Here is a 16,290-nt window from a genome sequence, read left to right as displayed (position 1 = left end):
TAACTTTTTTAAACATGTTCGCTTTTACAAATAAACTGAAACTAAATTACTGTTCGTATTGGAATCTCTCTGTTTTTTGTATTTATTGGTATTTACAACTGTACATTATAATACATTTAGTAAATTTGATCTCAGTTAAATTGGAGTGTTACAGGCATATAGAGAAACTACCTATTGGTAGCACTCTAATGACGTTTTACATTAGCAGGTCTCGTGGCCATCTTCATTTCAGGTGCCTGAGGATTGTCAGGAATCAAAGAGGAAGCAAGGTTAGAAACTAGTGGGTTTGGGTGGTTAGGGAGTTTGTATTGAAAGGAATGGGGCTAGATCAGTTACATATGAAACATCAAGGTCTTTATGTATGATTTTATATGATGATGAAGGTTTAGTGGAGCCCCAAAGCTCAACTCTGATGTTCAGAGTGGCGGAATGGATCTTAGATCTATTTTTTCAATAACCTCCACAAGGACAAATTTTAAAAAATGCGTATAACGTTTGTGGGTAAACACAATCCAAGAATAATTACATAACTGTTAGGTGTAATGACATGAAAATTAATATTAAATATTTGATCATCAAATATCACTAATGATCTCGATGTGTTGATACTTACTATACCCGCCATGACTCAACCTTCGCATACCAATTAGACTTCCCATTACTTAATAACAACATCCGTATTTGACATATTGAACTTTAATATCTGTTTACAAGCACGACACTTCCTGGAGACATTAAAGCAATTTAAGTCCCTAATCCTTAGAAAAAGTTCGTAATAATGCAATAAGCATTCCTAAGTAAAAATACCAGACAATGTTATTTTAAGATTAGTTCTATGACTACAACTATTAGTTTGGGATTGACACAAAAATGTATATCAAAAGAATTAATACAGCTTTATATTACAGTTTAGAGAGGTAAGCAAGCAATAAAAAATAAAACAAAAAAAGGTATATTTCTGTTCTTGAAGTGAGACGTCTTTAGGCGCCATACAATATTACTATTTGAATTTAATTTGACCGCACCCGGACCATATTCCATTTATTAATACACACGGTCAACCAACAATATTTCTTTTAAAAACATATAAAAACATCAGGTATCCACTGCTTTTTAGTTTATTTCTTGAATTTATTAAGTTCGGATTATTCAATGATTATATTTCGTCATAATTATAACAAAAATATATGATTTAATTTTTATGTGTATATATATAAAGTTTATAATTATATATTAAAAACGTAAGCTAAGGTATTAAATTTAAAATAATATTAAGATTTATGCAGGAATAAAATGTCATTTTTCTTATTTACAGAGGGTCCAGTTAAGACATGCCGAAATATATCGTTTTTCATTTAAATTGGTGGAAATATTAATAAAAAAAATACACATTTTATGTTATATGTATGCAAATTTTAGAAAAGAATAGAAAGTTATTGGTTTGTAATTGAGAGCTAATAGCTTTAACTTGTTTCTTGATGGTATAGATTGGATAAAATATACCAGGATTATCACGATTTGACCTATTCTGCAATAGTAACACATTGCTCTTCTTCCACTTTTAGCTCTTAACAGGACTAAGTACTTATATCCGCTTGAATCCAGCTTTTCGACAATCAGCAATGATAATTTTGCTCACAGAAAACCAAGCTTTTCGACATTTTCTACCTTAAAACAAAAAGAGGAAACTTTGGATAGTGGAGAAGCAATGGAAATCACATATCAACCACCTTTAGGATTTACCAGACCAACTACTCGTGACTGTCGTTCAAAACCACAAAACGTTTTGTGACCTTCCGCACGGTTTCAGAGAAAGATAGATATCTCGAACAGTAATACTTAGAATTATCAAGCAATGATTAATGTATAATCATAGAAATAATTGAATAAATTAATAATTAAATATGTTTATTGTAATATTGAACTATCATACGAATGTTTCCATTAGCATCTGTTAAGAACAAAATCGACACAAGAAAGGACCGTAGTTGTTAGTCATAAAAGGGAATTTATCGATCATTCCTTCAAACTATCACAGATTATACTTTATATATGTTTTTGTTATATTTTCTTTGAAAATAATATACCCTGGCTCTATTATGTATTTGTATCTCATATCTATTTCATAAATCCTAAAAAACTGGTTTTGAAGTTCCAGCAATTCTCTCTGCTTTTGAACAACTTCACCAGCCTCTTTTGCTTAAATAACCTTGTATTTGGTGAATAAGGATGTTTCCTAGGCAGAACAATAGCATAAAAGTGGAGATGAATTTATTTATTTTTTACGTTTTGTGCACCTCTATAGGGCATCCAAATTGATTTAGATGGTTGAAAATTTGTATGTAAATTGATTTTTAGGGTGAGAAAAATTAATTTGATTTTGGGGATCTCAATTTTTTTCTCCAACTCCTGCCTTTTCTAATGGTTTTCCATGTTTTGCTCATCTCTAGAGCTTCCAAATTCAGTAAGAGGATTTAAAAATTGAATGTGAATTAAGTTTGTGTTAAATTTTTTTCTCCCTTTCCCTCCGGAATTTTCTTTCGTGGCATCAATCAAATGATTTTCCTTCTGTTAAATACGTTAAATAAAAATACGACCTCCTAATCACACTTTTTTTTTCTATAGCTATATTAGGCATAAATTAATGAGTTGATTTATATTAGTATAATTTATACTGCTACTTAAATTATAGTGGCGTGGATGTATTTATTGGCACTTCTACTAATAAAGGAAATATTACGTTATTTAAATTCCAAGCACCTATGTGCTTATTAATTACTATTAATTCAGCCATATTTCTACGCATAAATACAAACAATGATTGAGCACAAACATAATATAAATTGGTGAAACGTCCAATGTTTTCATATAATGAGCATATTCTACTAATAACCTACAACGAAATAATTGCTAAAATAAAATAAATAATTTAAATATATTTCAGTGGTGGTCAACAGAGGCGGGTGTCATTGGCTGTATCGCTGATTCACAATCCTCAACTTCTAATCCTAGATGAACCTACAGTCGGCTTGGATCCGATTCTCAGTGAGAGGTAAAAAATAATTATTACATAAATAATACACATTGGGTTAAAAAGATTATTAAATAATCAAAGTTAACTATTATAAATAGTGAGTTCATAGTAGTCTATTTGTATTGCAGCATTTGGCAGTATCTAATGAAGTTGTCGACAGAACAGAAAAAAACAATTATTATTACAACACATTACATAGAAGAAGCGAGGCAAGCTGATAAGGTCAGTAATTCTTATAAGATAAAAATTAATTTTAATGTTATTTGAAATGTATTGGTCTGATTCCCGAGAAAATCTATTGGTATAAAAATTGTAGTTATTGTCAGTAATGTGTACTATCAATCTCTAAACGTATTCCTAAGGTATAGAATAACTCATTAGTTTTTCTTCTAACATGAAATTTCATTATAGTGGAAGAGATAGTTATATATTTTCAAAAATTTAAAAAATAAAAATTAGAGTACTGAAGGGTTGGTATTTTTCTATAGCCTGCATGTAATATAATAAGATTGAAAAAGATCTTTATTCTGGGACAAGGCTCCTTCAAAATATCAATAAATGCAGTAATAAAAAAAAAAACTACTATAGATACTACCAAAAACGAACTTAATAAAAATTACGTAGTAAATGCATTATACACAATTAAAATTAAAAGGTAATTACTACAAAAGGAATTAATCAATCAATACATATGAATGAAAAAATAAAAGTTAAAAATTGCATAAATAATGAATAGATTAAACTAAGTAAATCTGAGTTTACATAATATAAAACATGAATTTTAAAACCATTCATCCCATCTTATCAAAAATTTAGAATAACATTGCTTATAGAGCTTCCTCATGCGATAGGAGTAGTAAACGTTTCTTTGAACTTTTATACTTTTGTATAATACAGTCCGGGTGGTGATCAATAAAGGTACAAATTATTAAAAAATACTATTTATTGATAGCTAACTTTTCGTCCCACATTGCAGGGCTGAATGAGGACCAGACACAAAAACTGTAAAATATGATAAAAAAAATTTAGAGTAAGTATAAATAGAAAAGGGAGCTTGGTGGTATTGTGGTAAAGCATGATGGTACTAACTCCAAGGACCCGGATTCGAATCCGGCTGGGCAGAAAATTGTTTTATGTTACACTATAGTCAACCCTGTGGGTTCTGGAGCCCTTTTGGGGTCCACCCAGCTTCATAAATTGGGTACCCTTAATTGGGTAAAAATCTGGCGGTCGAGCGTGATTCTGATCAAACTATCTCCTTGCACAACCGTTGGTCTAGTAACAGTACTTTCTCACAAAATACAGCATTCCTGACCCTTCATGGGTTGTAACAGTACAGATTTTAATTTTAATTATAAATGTAAAGAGTGTTAAAGTTATATAAAAAAAAAGATTGAAAAAAGTAAGGTTTTCTTGGTTTGAAAGCCTTATTTAGACATTCAAAATCAAATGTCTACTAGGATTTCATAAGCTGTAACGACGAACTATTAAATACTGGAATGAGTATTTGATATTTATTAGAATAATATGCAGCCTATGTTTACCAATTGTGGAATTTGCACGCTGTATTGTATTGTGCATTGTAGTCGCACACAGATTAATTGACATTGTGAATGAGGACATGTTTGGGATCATGGCTCCAGGGAGTGGAACAGGAAAGAAGAGATTAATACCTGCTTCCACTGAAAAAAAGGTCAGTTATCTAATAGCTACTTTCTGGAGTTACATTGTTGCTGAACCAGAAAATAATCAGTGTCATTACCAACAATTACAAGCATTGTTACGTGATAAGGAACGTCCATCGTGTCAAAAGTCATGAGGATACCTTTAATACTAAAAGTCCACATATGTTTTTATTTAAATATGGCTCTCTGTCAATTTAAGGATAATAAGTCGCTATTTAAATTGCGAATTGTTTTGTCTCAGAGCTGAACTAAGAACCACTTTACTTTAAGTAAGTCGATGAAACAGTTCCGGGTTTAATGGTTTTTAATGGTTGTTTCTCCTCTCTCCCAGGTTATGGAACGGGGAGTATTTTTCAGTATTTAAGTTCATCTCCTATGTACAATTAAACAAATTCTCGAAGAAAATGTTTTCTCTTCCCTCCTTCATGTTCTTTATAAGCAATTATAAGCATTCAGTGATAGAACTAAGGCTGGAGGTTTCAATGACAAATCCGTACCCAACATAATATATCCGTTTGTATTTGGCCAACTATCAGTTCTCAAGGAGTGCAGTACCAGGATGGTATAACTCCAGCTTACTTAACTGATATCAGAATCTAATGTTGTTTATATCAGGGTCTGCTCCGTGTTTACTGCAGGAACCCTGAATGTATGCTGATATAATCTTCAAAATTAGTGAAGAAAATTTGAGGTGGAATGCACACACAAACCAATATTTTTGGTTGCTGATTAGTGAACACATATATATTTTGACACTAGAATGAAATCCCTGAGGGGGCAGATGGTTAGTAAAATAATAATTATGTTATAAAAACAGAGCTGTAGGTGTGTCTCGTACGAGGTTCAGTCTGAGGATCTCGCCGCTTCCCTCATCCAGATTTAGCCGATTTGTCAGTGAGCGAAATGGTGAAGAACGTAGATTTCTTCTGGTGTCCATAAAAATGACTTTCTCGGTTGGTCGTTGGCTAGCAAGTCTTTGAATACGCCATGGTGATAGGGGCAAGCCAGGTTCTGGCTTCCACGTTGCGGTAGATAATTTCAAGTGACATCGCAATCGTCCTCTTGTGCACGCAGCTAAGGAGGCATAAATAAATCAGGCCCTTAACTTCGACTATATAAATCCAAAAAAATCGGATTACGCAAATCCGACAAATAGCTTAACTGTTCAATGAAAGAGATATTTTTTTAGTTCGGTAAGTTAATTACCGATTAAATAGGTGAACTGTTATTTCAGTTTAGTCATTATAAAGAACGTGGCTTCATTAATTTTGTGTGATTTAAATAAACTTTCTTGATAATATTGTATTGTTTATAGAAATAAACATGTTTCCCAATATTAATTATACTTAGAATGCGTTAAGAAGAAGGATAGATATCTAAAGCTAGAGCTTTTACACAAATATAGTAGTTCAGACAATCAATACTATATCTTTGTGGCATGGGCATACCCAGCAGGGACAGCTACTTCTCCTGTAAGGGAAAAAAAATATTAATTTAATGAAAAACAATTTTTTTTTTCAAGCGTATTCAATTGTAATAACTAGTAAAGCGTTACTAAAATATATATAATTTTGGTTTCATTCCTTTTTCGCTGGTGAAATGTTACAACCTGATTGACTATTGCTAGCTCCTCCTGACTGACCATGGTTTGCCTCTCCTTCCCTAATTGACAATGGCTTGCACCCCTCTAGTTTTGATCCTGGGTACACCCTTGCGTATTTACCTACTTGAGATTTAATTAAAAGATTTTGTATGTATTGATTGAAAATCTGAGTGGATGTTTAATTTTGTTTCTGAAATCTTATTAATGATCTTTTAATAATTTAAACCTATATTAATTAAATGAAAACACAATCCTTCAAGTGTTTGTTTAATGAGACAATTTTAAGTCTAATGACCAATTAGTATGAGTGTTCATTTCTTTGTATCCTGGATGAGAAAATGTCACCATCTATTTCAGGTTGGTTTGATGAGAGGAGGAATACTTCTCTGTGAGGAGGCTCCAACAGATCTGATGGCAAAAAATAATTGTGACACGATGGAGGCTGTATTTCTTAAGCTGAGCTATGTACAAGAAAAAAACAAAGATGTGAGTTTTATAAGTCAATTTTATCTATAATCAAGTTTTATTTATAATCAGATCTACTTGTATTTGGTTCAATTTTTTTGAAACACAAATTTAGCACTAAACAGTCCATGGAATTCAAAGTATAATTAATGAAATAGAGGAATTCTTTTAATAAAATGGACTTTACACAACAAAAGAATCATTATTTCCCTGAAATTGATAATTGGCTGGTCATTTTTTTTTTTGTCATGATATCTCACACTATAAATCATTGGTCTTTACTGTTATGACATTGATTACAAATAATAATTTTGGCATAATCCTTTAATCATCAATCTGTTCATCTGTAAATCAAGATCTTTATTTTATTACATATATTGTTGATCAGTGCAGGGACTCCTGAATTTTTAATTATTATTTTTGGATTAAATTAAGTAATAGTTCTTCAAGAGGCAAAGTAGAATTAGTTTTACCATTTTATTTACTGTGCCAAACGATTCCATTATATAATTTCAAAAATTTTTAAAAATCATGTCCCTGAATTTTCGCTATAAATATAAAAAAACAAAAATTTTAAAGAATATTTTCATTTTTATATACATGAAAATTAATTTTTGAATAGTTTTGAGTAATTTGTTTTTCTAGTTTAAAGACATGTTCAATTATACCTTATACAATGTATTGTAATGTTTCACATGTATATATTGTATTATATGTAAATATTTTATTTCTAGATGGATCCTCCTGTAATGTCATCTAAGAACACTCCATTACCTTTCAAAAAAGCAAGCATATTTAAAAAATCATGCTTCTATGCTGAACTTGTGAAGAATATGTTTTTTGTATGGAGAAATAAACCGTAAGGTTTTCATTAAAATGATCATAAGTTATTAAATCATCCAATTAAACATGATTATAAAAGTCTCTTCTTTTGTAGCATGCTGATATTTCTCTTTGGACTACCCATAGTTGTGACTTTGCTTTTCAACATCTGTATTGGACACAAAGTGACAGGTTTAAGAGTAGCCATGCTCAATAAAGAAGTTGTCAATGGTGTTGCAGATTGTGATCAATTCCACTATCATGGCTGTAATCTCAGTTTTCCTCTGGGTTGCAGGCTTGTTAGAACATTACAATCCAATGATGTTGATCTAGTATGAATCACAGCAGATCATTATTATATTTATAATAGATGAAATAAATTTTAAAAATAAGTCAAATTGTTACTTGATTCTAGATACAATTTGATGATATTGAAGAAGCATACTCTGCAGCTCGGAACAACGATGTCTGGGGGGTCATTGAAGTACCTGAAAATTACACTGCTGGAATGCTTAACCGGCTCACAAATAACCTAAAAACAAAGGATCAGAATGTTGAAGCTAGTTCTGTCAATGTTTGGCTTGACATGTCAAGTAGGTGGCAATAACATCAGAACTGTCATTTTCACTAGTTAAAATAAGCTTGATTCATGATTCCTACTTAATATACTGAATATTAAAGATAATATACTTCCATGACTATTGGAAATGTAAATACTAAAGCCTAAGTTGTTACTTCTAGCTCCATTTGCACTCCACTATAGCTAATTCTTTAAACATTTTATTAATATCCTCAGTGGGTAAGATAGTGACTACTAATTACCAGGCTATATGAGAAAATTTATGTTCTGATAATCCAGTTATGGATTGACTTTGTGGCTAAGAAAATCCTGCCTCAATAAAGCGAGTATCCTATATTTTAATGGATTAGGAAAAAAACCTGGTGGTGGCAGAGTAAAGGTAAAGGTGGTATAGCTATGGTCTTGGTCATTCCACCTTTTCCATTAGCCTTTGGCCAAGAAAAAAATCACCACTTTGTCAATTATTGAACCTAAGACCCTCCATGGTACAAAGCTTTTCTATATAATATATCACCAATGAAAATAAATTAAATTAAACAAAACATTTTTAAAAATCTATCATATTTGTAAATAAGACACAACTAGTTGCATTATTAAAGGTTCATGGTTTATTGACAGGTGGGGCATCCCAACAAACCAGACATGTTGGTCATCAGAACTAGTCAAATTTCCACAACTTCTTGGAATGGATATTTAGAATTATATTTATATTTTTCTATTATTACTTGTAGATAAATATTACTTCATTATATTTAGTTTAATAAGCTTTGCTCAGGACTGATACAGACTAAATTTAAGTAGTCCTTTCTTTATAGCTGAGTTGTGACAGATTGTTGTGGAAAAAGTAGATCAAATATTTTAGCACCATAATACATCCTAATAGATTCATCTTTTGTCAAGAAGAATATAGCAAAGAGCTAACTGCTGTTTAATGCAAGTGCATGTGGGACAGAATGGGAATTCATCTTCACATTTTTTGAAGAACTGAACATTCATTTTTACAACTCTCAATTTCAAAAAAAGACATATTTCAAAAACTATTTGTTAAGTCTCTTCTTATTTTCAACTCGGTCACTAAGCGCTCAATATTGAAAATCAATAGATATGAAAAACATCAGAAAAATTATTGTTTTGTTGCTTTTATGAGACTAAGCACTACCAAAATAGTTATTGAATAAATCCTGTTAAATATTCAATGCAAGTATATATTGTAGGTAAAAATACATATGCAAATTGGATGTAAATTAAAAGCATGTAAATTGCAATTACAAGCGTAAATATTGATGTAAAGTGAATTAAATGCTATTAACCAATCGGTTCATTAGAAAATTTTTCATAGTTTATTCTTTCGTATGAATAAACTCAAATAAATAAATTGGTATATTTAGATAATAAGTTGACATTATGCACCATTCTTGATGAACTGGAAAAGTTCGTATACTTTCATCTGTGGAAAGTTATTGAAAAAATAAAATTTTGCCCGGTTTGATGAGGAGCAACAGAAATGTCAAAACATTGTAGAAGATCTCAAATATGTGCAAGAAATAGTTTTCAATACTGAAGTTATGTGTGGTTCAACCTATTGATATGCAAAATTTATTTCTAGTTGATTAGTTTGAATATAATTTTATGTTTGTTAGTTAGTCCTGATTTTAGAATGTTGATCAATTAGTTATTAATTATGATTCAAGAGACTAATGGGTTTTGGTTCTAACATTCTATAAAATCACCTATTCATAAAATACAGATATAATATAGTTATGAATGGAATATGGTCCGGGTGCGGTAAAAAAAAACTCAAATAGTAGATAATTATACTATTTTATTGAGCCAACGTTTCGCACCATGTTGCAGGGCTTCATCAAGGCTAAAAAAGATACAAACACTATAGTTACAAAAAGGAAAAAAGAAAAAAACATAAGTGTAAAATAACAGGGGTATAAAATGAAAAGTAAGATGTAATAAGAAAAATTAAAGGTTGTGAAAAGGGTAATAGTAACAGATAGATAAGAGAAGAAATATTAAAGAAAGGACAAATAAAGAAATGAAAAAAATACAAATCAAATGATGAGACAGAATGCATACCTGTTTTGACGGCAGTCAAAGATAAAGTGACAGTTTGTATTGGGAGGAGTGGGGATGGCAGTTATGCCACAATAACGATATAGTACACAATAATAATATAGTTATAAAGTAAATTAATTTTCAGATCAAAATATTGGTAGTCTTTTGAGATTAGACATTTGGAATGCTTACAATGCATACATGGAAATGCTATATGAGGACTGTGGATGGCCTGTGGAAGCAACGCGTGTACCCATGAAGGTATTTTAAATAGAAAAAATTATGTTCTATACCATGTATCTTAACTTCATGTGAAAAGGTGGTTAATTTTACTTGTATGAAAAATGAGGAAGACCATGAGGTAATAAATCTTTATTTCATTAGAAAAAAAAGTAGGCAAATATTGTATTGAAAAATTATATGCTTTTTCTTCAAATTTGACAATCTTCAGAAAATAATAAAATTTAACTTCTGCTGGCAGGTATTATAAACTAACCAGTTTTTCACCAAATTTATGGATAAACCATTCTATGTTATACAAATAAAATAATATGTTATTTTTTATTTTATTTTTATAGTTTGGCAAGCCAATTTATGGAGAAGTAGTACCCAATCTTACACATTATGCGAGCCCAGCAATAATACTATTGTAAGGAAATCAAAAACATAAATAAGTAAAAAGCTGATATTTTAATAATCCCTTTATTAAAACAATTATATTTTTAGGTTAATATTTTATTTACCAATGTCGTACACAATTGGTGTTTTGATTCAGGAAAAAGCACTTGGAGTGTTGGAAAGGAGTTTGGTAGCAGGTATGATTTTGAAAATATGAAAATTATCTGTATTTAAGGTAAATTTAAAAATGATTTATTTATAAATTTATAAGCACATTACAGCTTATGTGAAAAAAAACAACCTACAAATGTGAATGGGGGTTAAATGATATATATTTTTCTTATATTTGTCAATTTTTTTTATTATTAAAAGGCATTTGAAAATAGAAAATTCTATAATTAGGTTATATTTTACTCAACAAATTGATAATATATCATTAATATTAAATATCTGATAAGTTTCTAAAAAAATATTATGCTTGAATGTGGGTTACTCAACCAGGCTCTTAATAGCATTCCTGAAATTCATCAAATGATGTATTTAGAGTATGTATCTGGGAACAGGATTCTGAAATATAATATATATATATCATAAACTTCTCAAATATGTTTATTAAACAAAAAAAAAATTTTAATTTTAAAACTAAAGTATTGAAGTATCATCCCTCTTTATTATTCTTTCTTTCTTGAAATATTAACTATTTTTGAAAAGAGTTTTACTTATATTGAAAATAACTATAGAGAATTTTTTTAAAAGATTTTGACAAGCAGTGCAGAATCTCCCAAACATTTTCGCTATTCAACCATTTATTGCCAATTATAATGTATAACTAATGTAAAAAATCTTACTAATATCAATTATTTGAGAAATTTTCACCTTTTGAAAATTATATTGATAGTACATTTCAAATTGTAATATGATACACATGCTTAATGGAATATTAACATTAATAATCAGATGAAATTGGATCACAAAATTTTATGTTATCATGAACCTTAATTCTTCAACAGCTTTTATTATATATATAATTTTTAAATTCAATAAAATCTTTACACAGTAGTAAAGAAGATAAACTGTATTTACCTTCAAAAATATGCCATTTCCTATTTGATCCATGCCATGCAATCATGCCAGGAGGGCATAGAAAAAATGCTACTTTAGATTAATAATTGCTTGTCATATTTGTGGGCAAAAAATATTCAAAATTAATACAAAGTAATTAAAAAAGATCCTGCCATACCGTACAATAAAGTGCAATAAAACTATAGGTATATGTGGTAGTGTGGTCTACAGATGGTGTATATGGTGCTGGTTTGTGATGAGCAGGGTGTAGTGACACTACTATGAGTGCCTGCCAAAACTAAAAGCTTCAGCACTTCTTGCCTAGAAGCACCACCCATGTCTGTCCAAGTTTTTATTTATTGTTTAAATGTAAATAGTTTAATAATCTTATGTATAAACATGTCAATATTATTATAATTATAAATTTATTACTTTAATAAATAAACTTTACCAATAGAATATACTTACTCACAAAAAAAGTAAGTTCTTACAGGTTTACATTACATTACAAGTTCTTACATTACATCTCAATGGCCTTTGCATTCTTAGCAGAATCATTACCCCAGGTAATGATACTGGTAAAGTGGTACCCTCTTGGGACATAGCAAATAGACACATCCAGTATATTTTATCAAATCTTTCTTTTTTTATGTATATATATGATACAGCTTATTTCATGCTTGTTTCCAATGGTCACCTCCTGTTTCCTAGACCTTAGATCCTGCAGACTAGTACCCTGTTGAATGAAGTTTCCTTCTTATAAAGGACCTGCAGCTAGTACCCAGTCAGATCTTGTATGCTGGAGGAATACAAGCCCTGTCTAGTCTAGCACTCTGCAGAGCAAATTTCCCATCCTTCGAGGACTTGAGGCTTGCACCTGCAAGACTCATTCTGTCTATTTACCTCCTAATCAGTTATCCAACCTATTTGAGCATGTATTGTCAAAGCCTTCTGCTATAGAATACTTCACATTATCAATTGGAATCAGATCTAACACAACCACCTCGACAAAGGTATTGGTGGGTTAACAGCACATGAACTAGTGTTTTAGCCGCATTTGCAACAGAGGGAACCTACTTAACTCTGCATCAGGTCCATTCAAACCCCAAATGTATATAATCTTCTCTATTTATATTTCTTAGCTTTCATGGTCCATTTAAAATAGGCAAAAACAAAAGTCTGCGTCCCACTACTAGCCCATTCTTCAAAAGCATTTTCTCACAGTGACTACTACAGAGCTCTCACTTCAAAGGTAGCCCTGATCAACTCCCAGCCTTTCCATATATTTTATGAAATCTGCAGCAGGAGAACCAATGATGCGAAAAAGCCATTTACAGCAGATTAATCCTAAACCTTGATACTTCCTTGTTTCAAGTGTTCAAGTGTTCAACATCGCTTTTGAGGTGTTTGTAGAGGTCCTAATGATGGTCTTTATAAACTTGTGTATATTAGTATCAATACCTTCCAATATAGGATAATACACCTTTGCAACAGTGAATTGAAAGAGGCCCACACTTCCAAACTTAATGGATTTATAGCCACATTATTGCTTTCTTGTTTTTGATTGAAGTTAAATCAATTTTAACCATATATGTAGATTATTAACTGAATTGAAATGCAACTGACAGTCCGATACCGATGGTAGTTACTTTCCAATACTTGATTTCATGATTTATTTGGAATGTTTTTAAAGAATTATCTTGGTTTTTTTCATTTCAGAATATCAATTGCAGAAAAAGCATTGAAATTGCCATAATTTAGTACTACATATTCATGTTAAATAGAATTAAAGGTATTAAAATTAAGAAATATTTTAGAAAAAGTAAAGTAGACCTTACAGGTTAAGTTGGTAGAAACAAGAATAAATAAATAAATTAATATACTATTCACAGATTATTTTATGTGAATAAAGATATATACAGAAAGTAAAAAGGAAAAAAACAAATGGCATTGGAATTTAACAATCCAACTCAATATTAACTAATTAAGAATATAAACTTTTTTATATTTTTATTCAATCTGGCATTTTAAATTTTGTTAAATCAGCTTAAATGCTAATTATCAGTTTAAAACAGTTCATTTTTTACAGGAGTTACTTTGACTGAGGTGTTCTTGGCACATGGAGCTGTCCAGATTCTTCTCCTCGGAATACAAATGTCGTTATCAATGTATGTTTCGTATTCTGTGTTTGACAGCCCATTTATAGGAGATCCTTTAACTACAGCATTGCTTCTTTTACTTCAGGGAATCAGTGGCTTAACATTTGGTAAGCATTTCAGTTTAGTGATAAACAACTCATATACCCGTGTTTGCTGCATAGAAGGAGTTGTCCAAAAACACATTTTTAAAACAAACAAAATTTGGACTTTTGTATTTTCAGTTCTTTAAATTTCCTCACACTGCAATAAATATATCATACTACAGTTTAAGGTTCTTAATAAACTTAAGGAAACTTAAAAGCCTAAATTTTTTAATCCTGATATTCTCAAGACAAACTTTTTTGGACTTCAGTCATTAACATCGGCAGCTAACACAGAGATATGTACAATCTCGCTTGATTATCTTTCTCACTCAATCACATTGATGCTAAGAAACTCATGTTGTTTGTTACAAGACTAGATGTGTGTCAACAGCCTAAAACCTTGCAATGAATAAATCGGAACAAAAAAGAAGGGAATATAATTAATAGTAAGATAAGGAAGAATAACTTCAAAATGCCATCCATGGAGAGAAATAAAATAATAAAGAAAATATAGGAATTGAAAAATTGCGCACTAATTCTAATTCAAATTTTGTACTACTCATTAATTGATTTTAAATTATGCTTTATTTGTTTTAAACTTTTCAATGAAATTATACATTTTAATAAGCTGTCTCTATTAATTTTTCTTTTTTTTTTTTTCATACTCCTTGTAAAAGCATCTTATAGTTAACAACAATTACTCTGTATTTTTTAAGCCACTGTTAGAAGAAAAAACATATCACTTTCAATTGCACACAAAAATTTGATTGTAATGTGACAACAAGAAAGTGTACTGAATATTTAATTATTTCTGTTTTAATTTTCACAGGATTTTTTGTGTCATTGATATTTGATGAAATGAAAAATGCTACTTATGCTGGTTTAGGAAGCTGTTTTACATTCTTCTTCCTATCAGGTAATATTTAAAATATGTATTCCAACAATAGATCATCCTGACAATATATATTATTCAGGTACCAACAATTATAATTGTTCCAGGAATGGTTTGGCCACAAGCTGGTATTCATCACTTTTTGTTGTGGTTTAAGTGGCTTGTGCCTGTCGCATACAGTGTTGAGTCATTACGATCACTCACTGCTAAAGGATGGTCAATTTCTCACCCTGTAGTGATGAAAGGGTTCATCTCAGTTACTGCATGGATTCTAGCCTTTTGTCTGTTTGCACAAATCATATTGAGGTTTAGGAAAGGTTCTTTCACAGCAACATAGACTAAAATCATAAGGTGCTACTTATGTAATAACTTCTTTGACTTTTGAAGTAATATACTTCTGTGCTCTTGTGATATGTAAATAGATTTTAGGATTTTAGTGTGTACTTAAAGAGAGATAGTACCATTAATAAGTACTTTTATCATTGTTTGATAATCTCATTTTTAATTATAACTAAAATAATTTTAATCAATATCCTCTAAAATAAGTCTAGTCTAAGTGATACTTAACTAACAAAAAACCCTGTATTGTTATATTAAAAATTAAGTATTTTACATTTAGTAGAGAGTAGAATTCCTGTTATTTTTTTTTGTTTTGTTTTTTTGTTAGTATTAAATTTGGAATTATTATGTTATTGTCTCAATCATAATGTTAAAAATGTCATGTTGTAATAGTGTTGTAAGAATATAAATTAATAACGAGCGATATAAAAGAAACATAAAAATAATATAATAAAAAGTACAAATACATTATTTTTTTAAATCGCTATCTAAACATTAATTTATCTAAGCACATTACTTTTAATGTGATGTAAAAAATTACAGTGACAGAAATTAGTTGTTCGAAAAATAACCTATTGTATAAAATTAGTGTAACTATTTATGCTTTTTGTGTAAATAAGGAAATAGATTTTTAAAGTATTGTTAGTGGTGACATGATAATTCATTCTCATGACCTTATGATGTTCCTCATATTATTCCAAAAAAAAAAAAAATACATAAATAAATAATAATTATAATTGGCTTGTATTAAGTCAATGATTATTAGTTTAAGTCAAATATTCTAGTTTTCAGAATACATAAACTAAAATAAAATATAAAACTATTGAATTTTTTTCCTATTTCACATATCATAAATAAGTGATTTTCTGGACTTAATCTTCCAG

General features: G+C 30.0%; 1 protein-coding gene across 1 annotated transcript in view; it reads left to right on the top strand.

Annotated features, from left to right (window-relative positions):
- LOC106685248 (ABC transporter G family member 23) overlaps window positions 1-16,000 on the top strand; it is a gene marked incomplete at its 5' end in the record, with an annotated part of 34,466 nt that extends 18,466 nt beyond the window's left edge. The window contains 12 exon segments of the mRNA XM_014427812.3: window positions 2,945-3,052; window positions 3,163-3,256; window positions 6,680-6,808; window positions 7,522-7,646; window positions 7,725-7,941; window positions 8,025-8,202; window positions 10,399-10,514; window positions 10,832-10,902; window positions 10,980-11,068; window positions 14,023-14,199; window positions 15,005-15,091; window positions 15,175-16,000. Coding sequence (XP_014283298.3) covers window positions 2,945-3,052; window positions 3,163-3,256; window positions 6,680-6,808; window positions 7,522-7,646; window positions 7,725-7,941; window positions 8,025-8,202; window positions 10,399-10,514; window positions 10,832-10,902; window positions 10,980-11,068; window positions 14,023-14,199; window positions 15,005-15,091; window positions 15,175-15,404 — 1,621 coding nt within the window.
- Between the last annotated feature and the right edge of the window lie 290 nt (window positions 16,001-16,290).

This window comes from Halyomorpha halys, unplaced genomic scaffold (genome assembly GCF_000696795.3).
Source record: "Halyomorpha halys isolate HHAL.00 unplaced genomic scaffold, Hhal_1.1 Scaffold673.1, whole genome shotgun sequence".
In the NCBI taxonomy this organism is placed as follows: Eukaryota; Metazoa; Arthropoda; class Insecta; order Hemiptera; family Pentatomidae; genus Halyomorpha; species Halyomorpha halys.
This window is presented reverse-complemented; position numbering and strand designations above follow the sequence as displayed.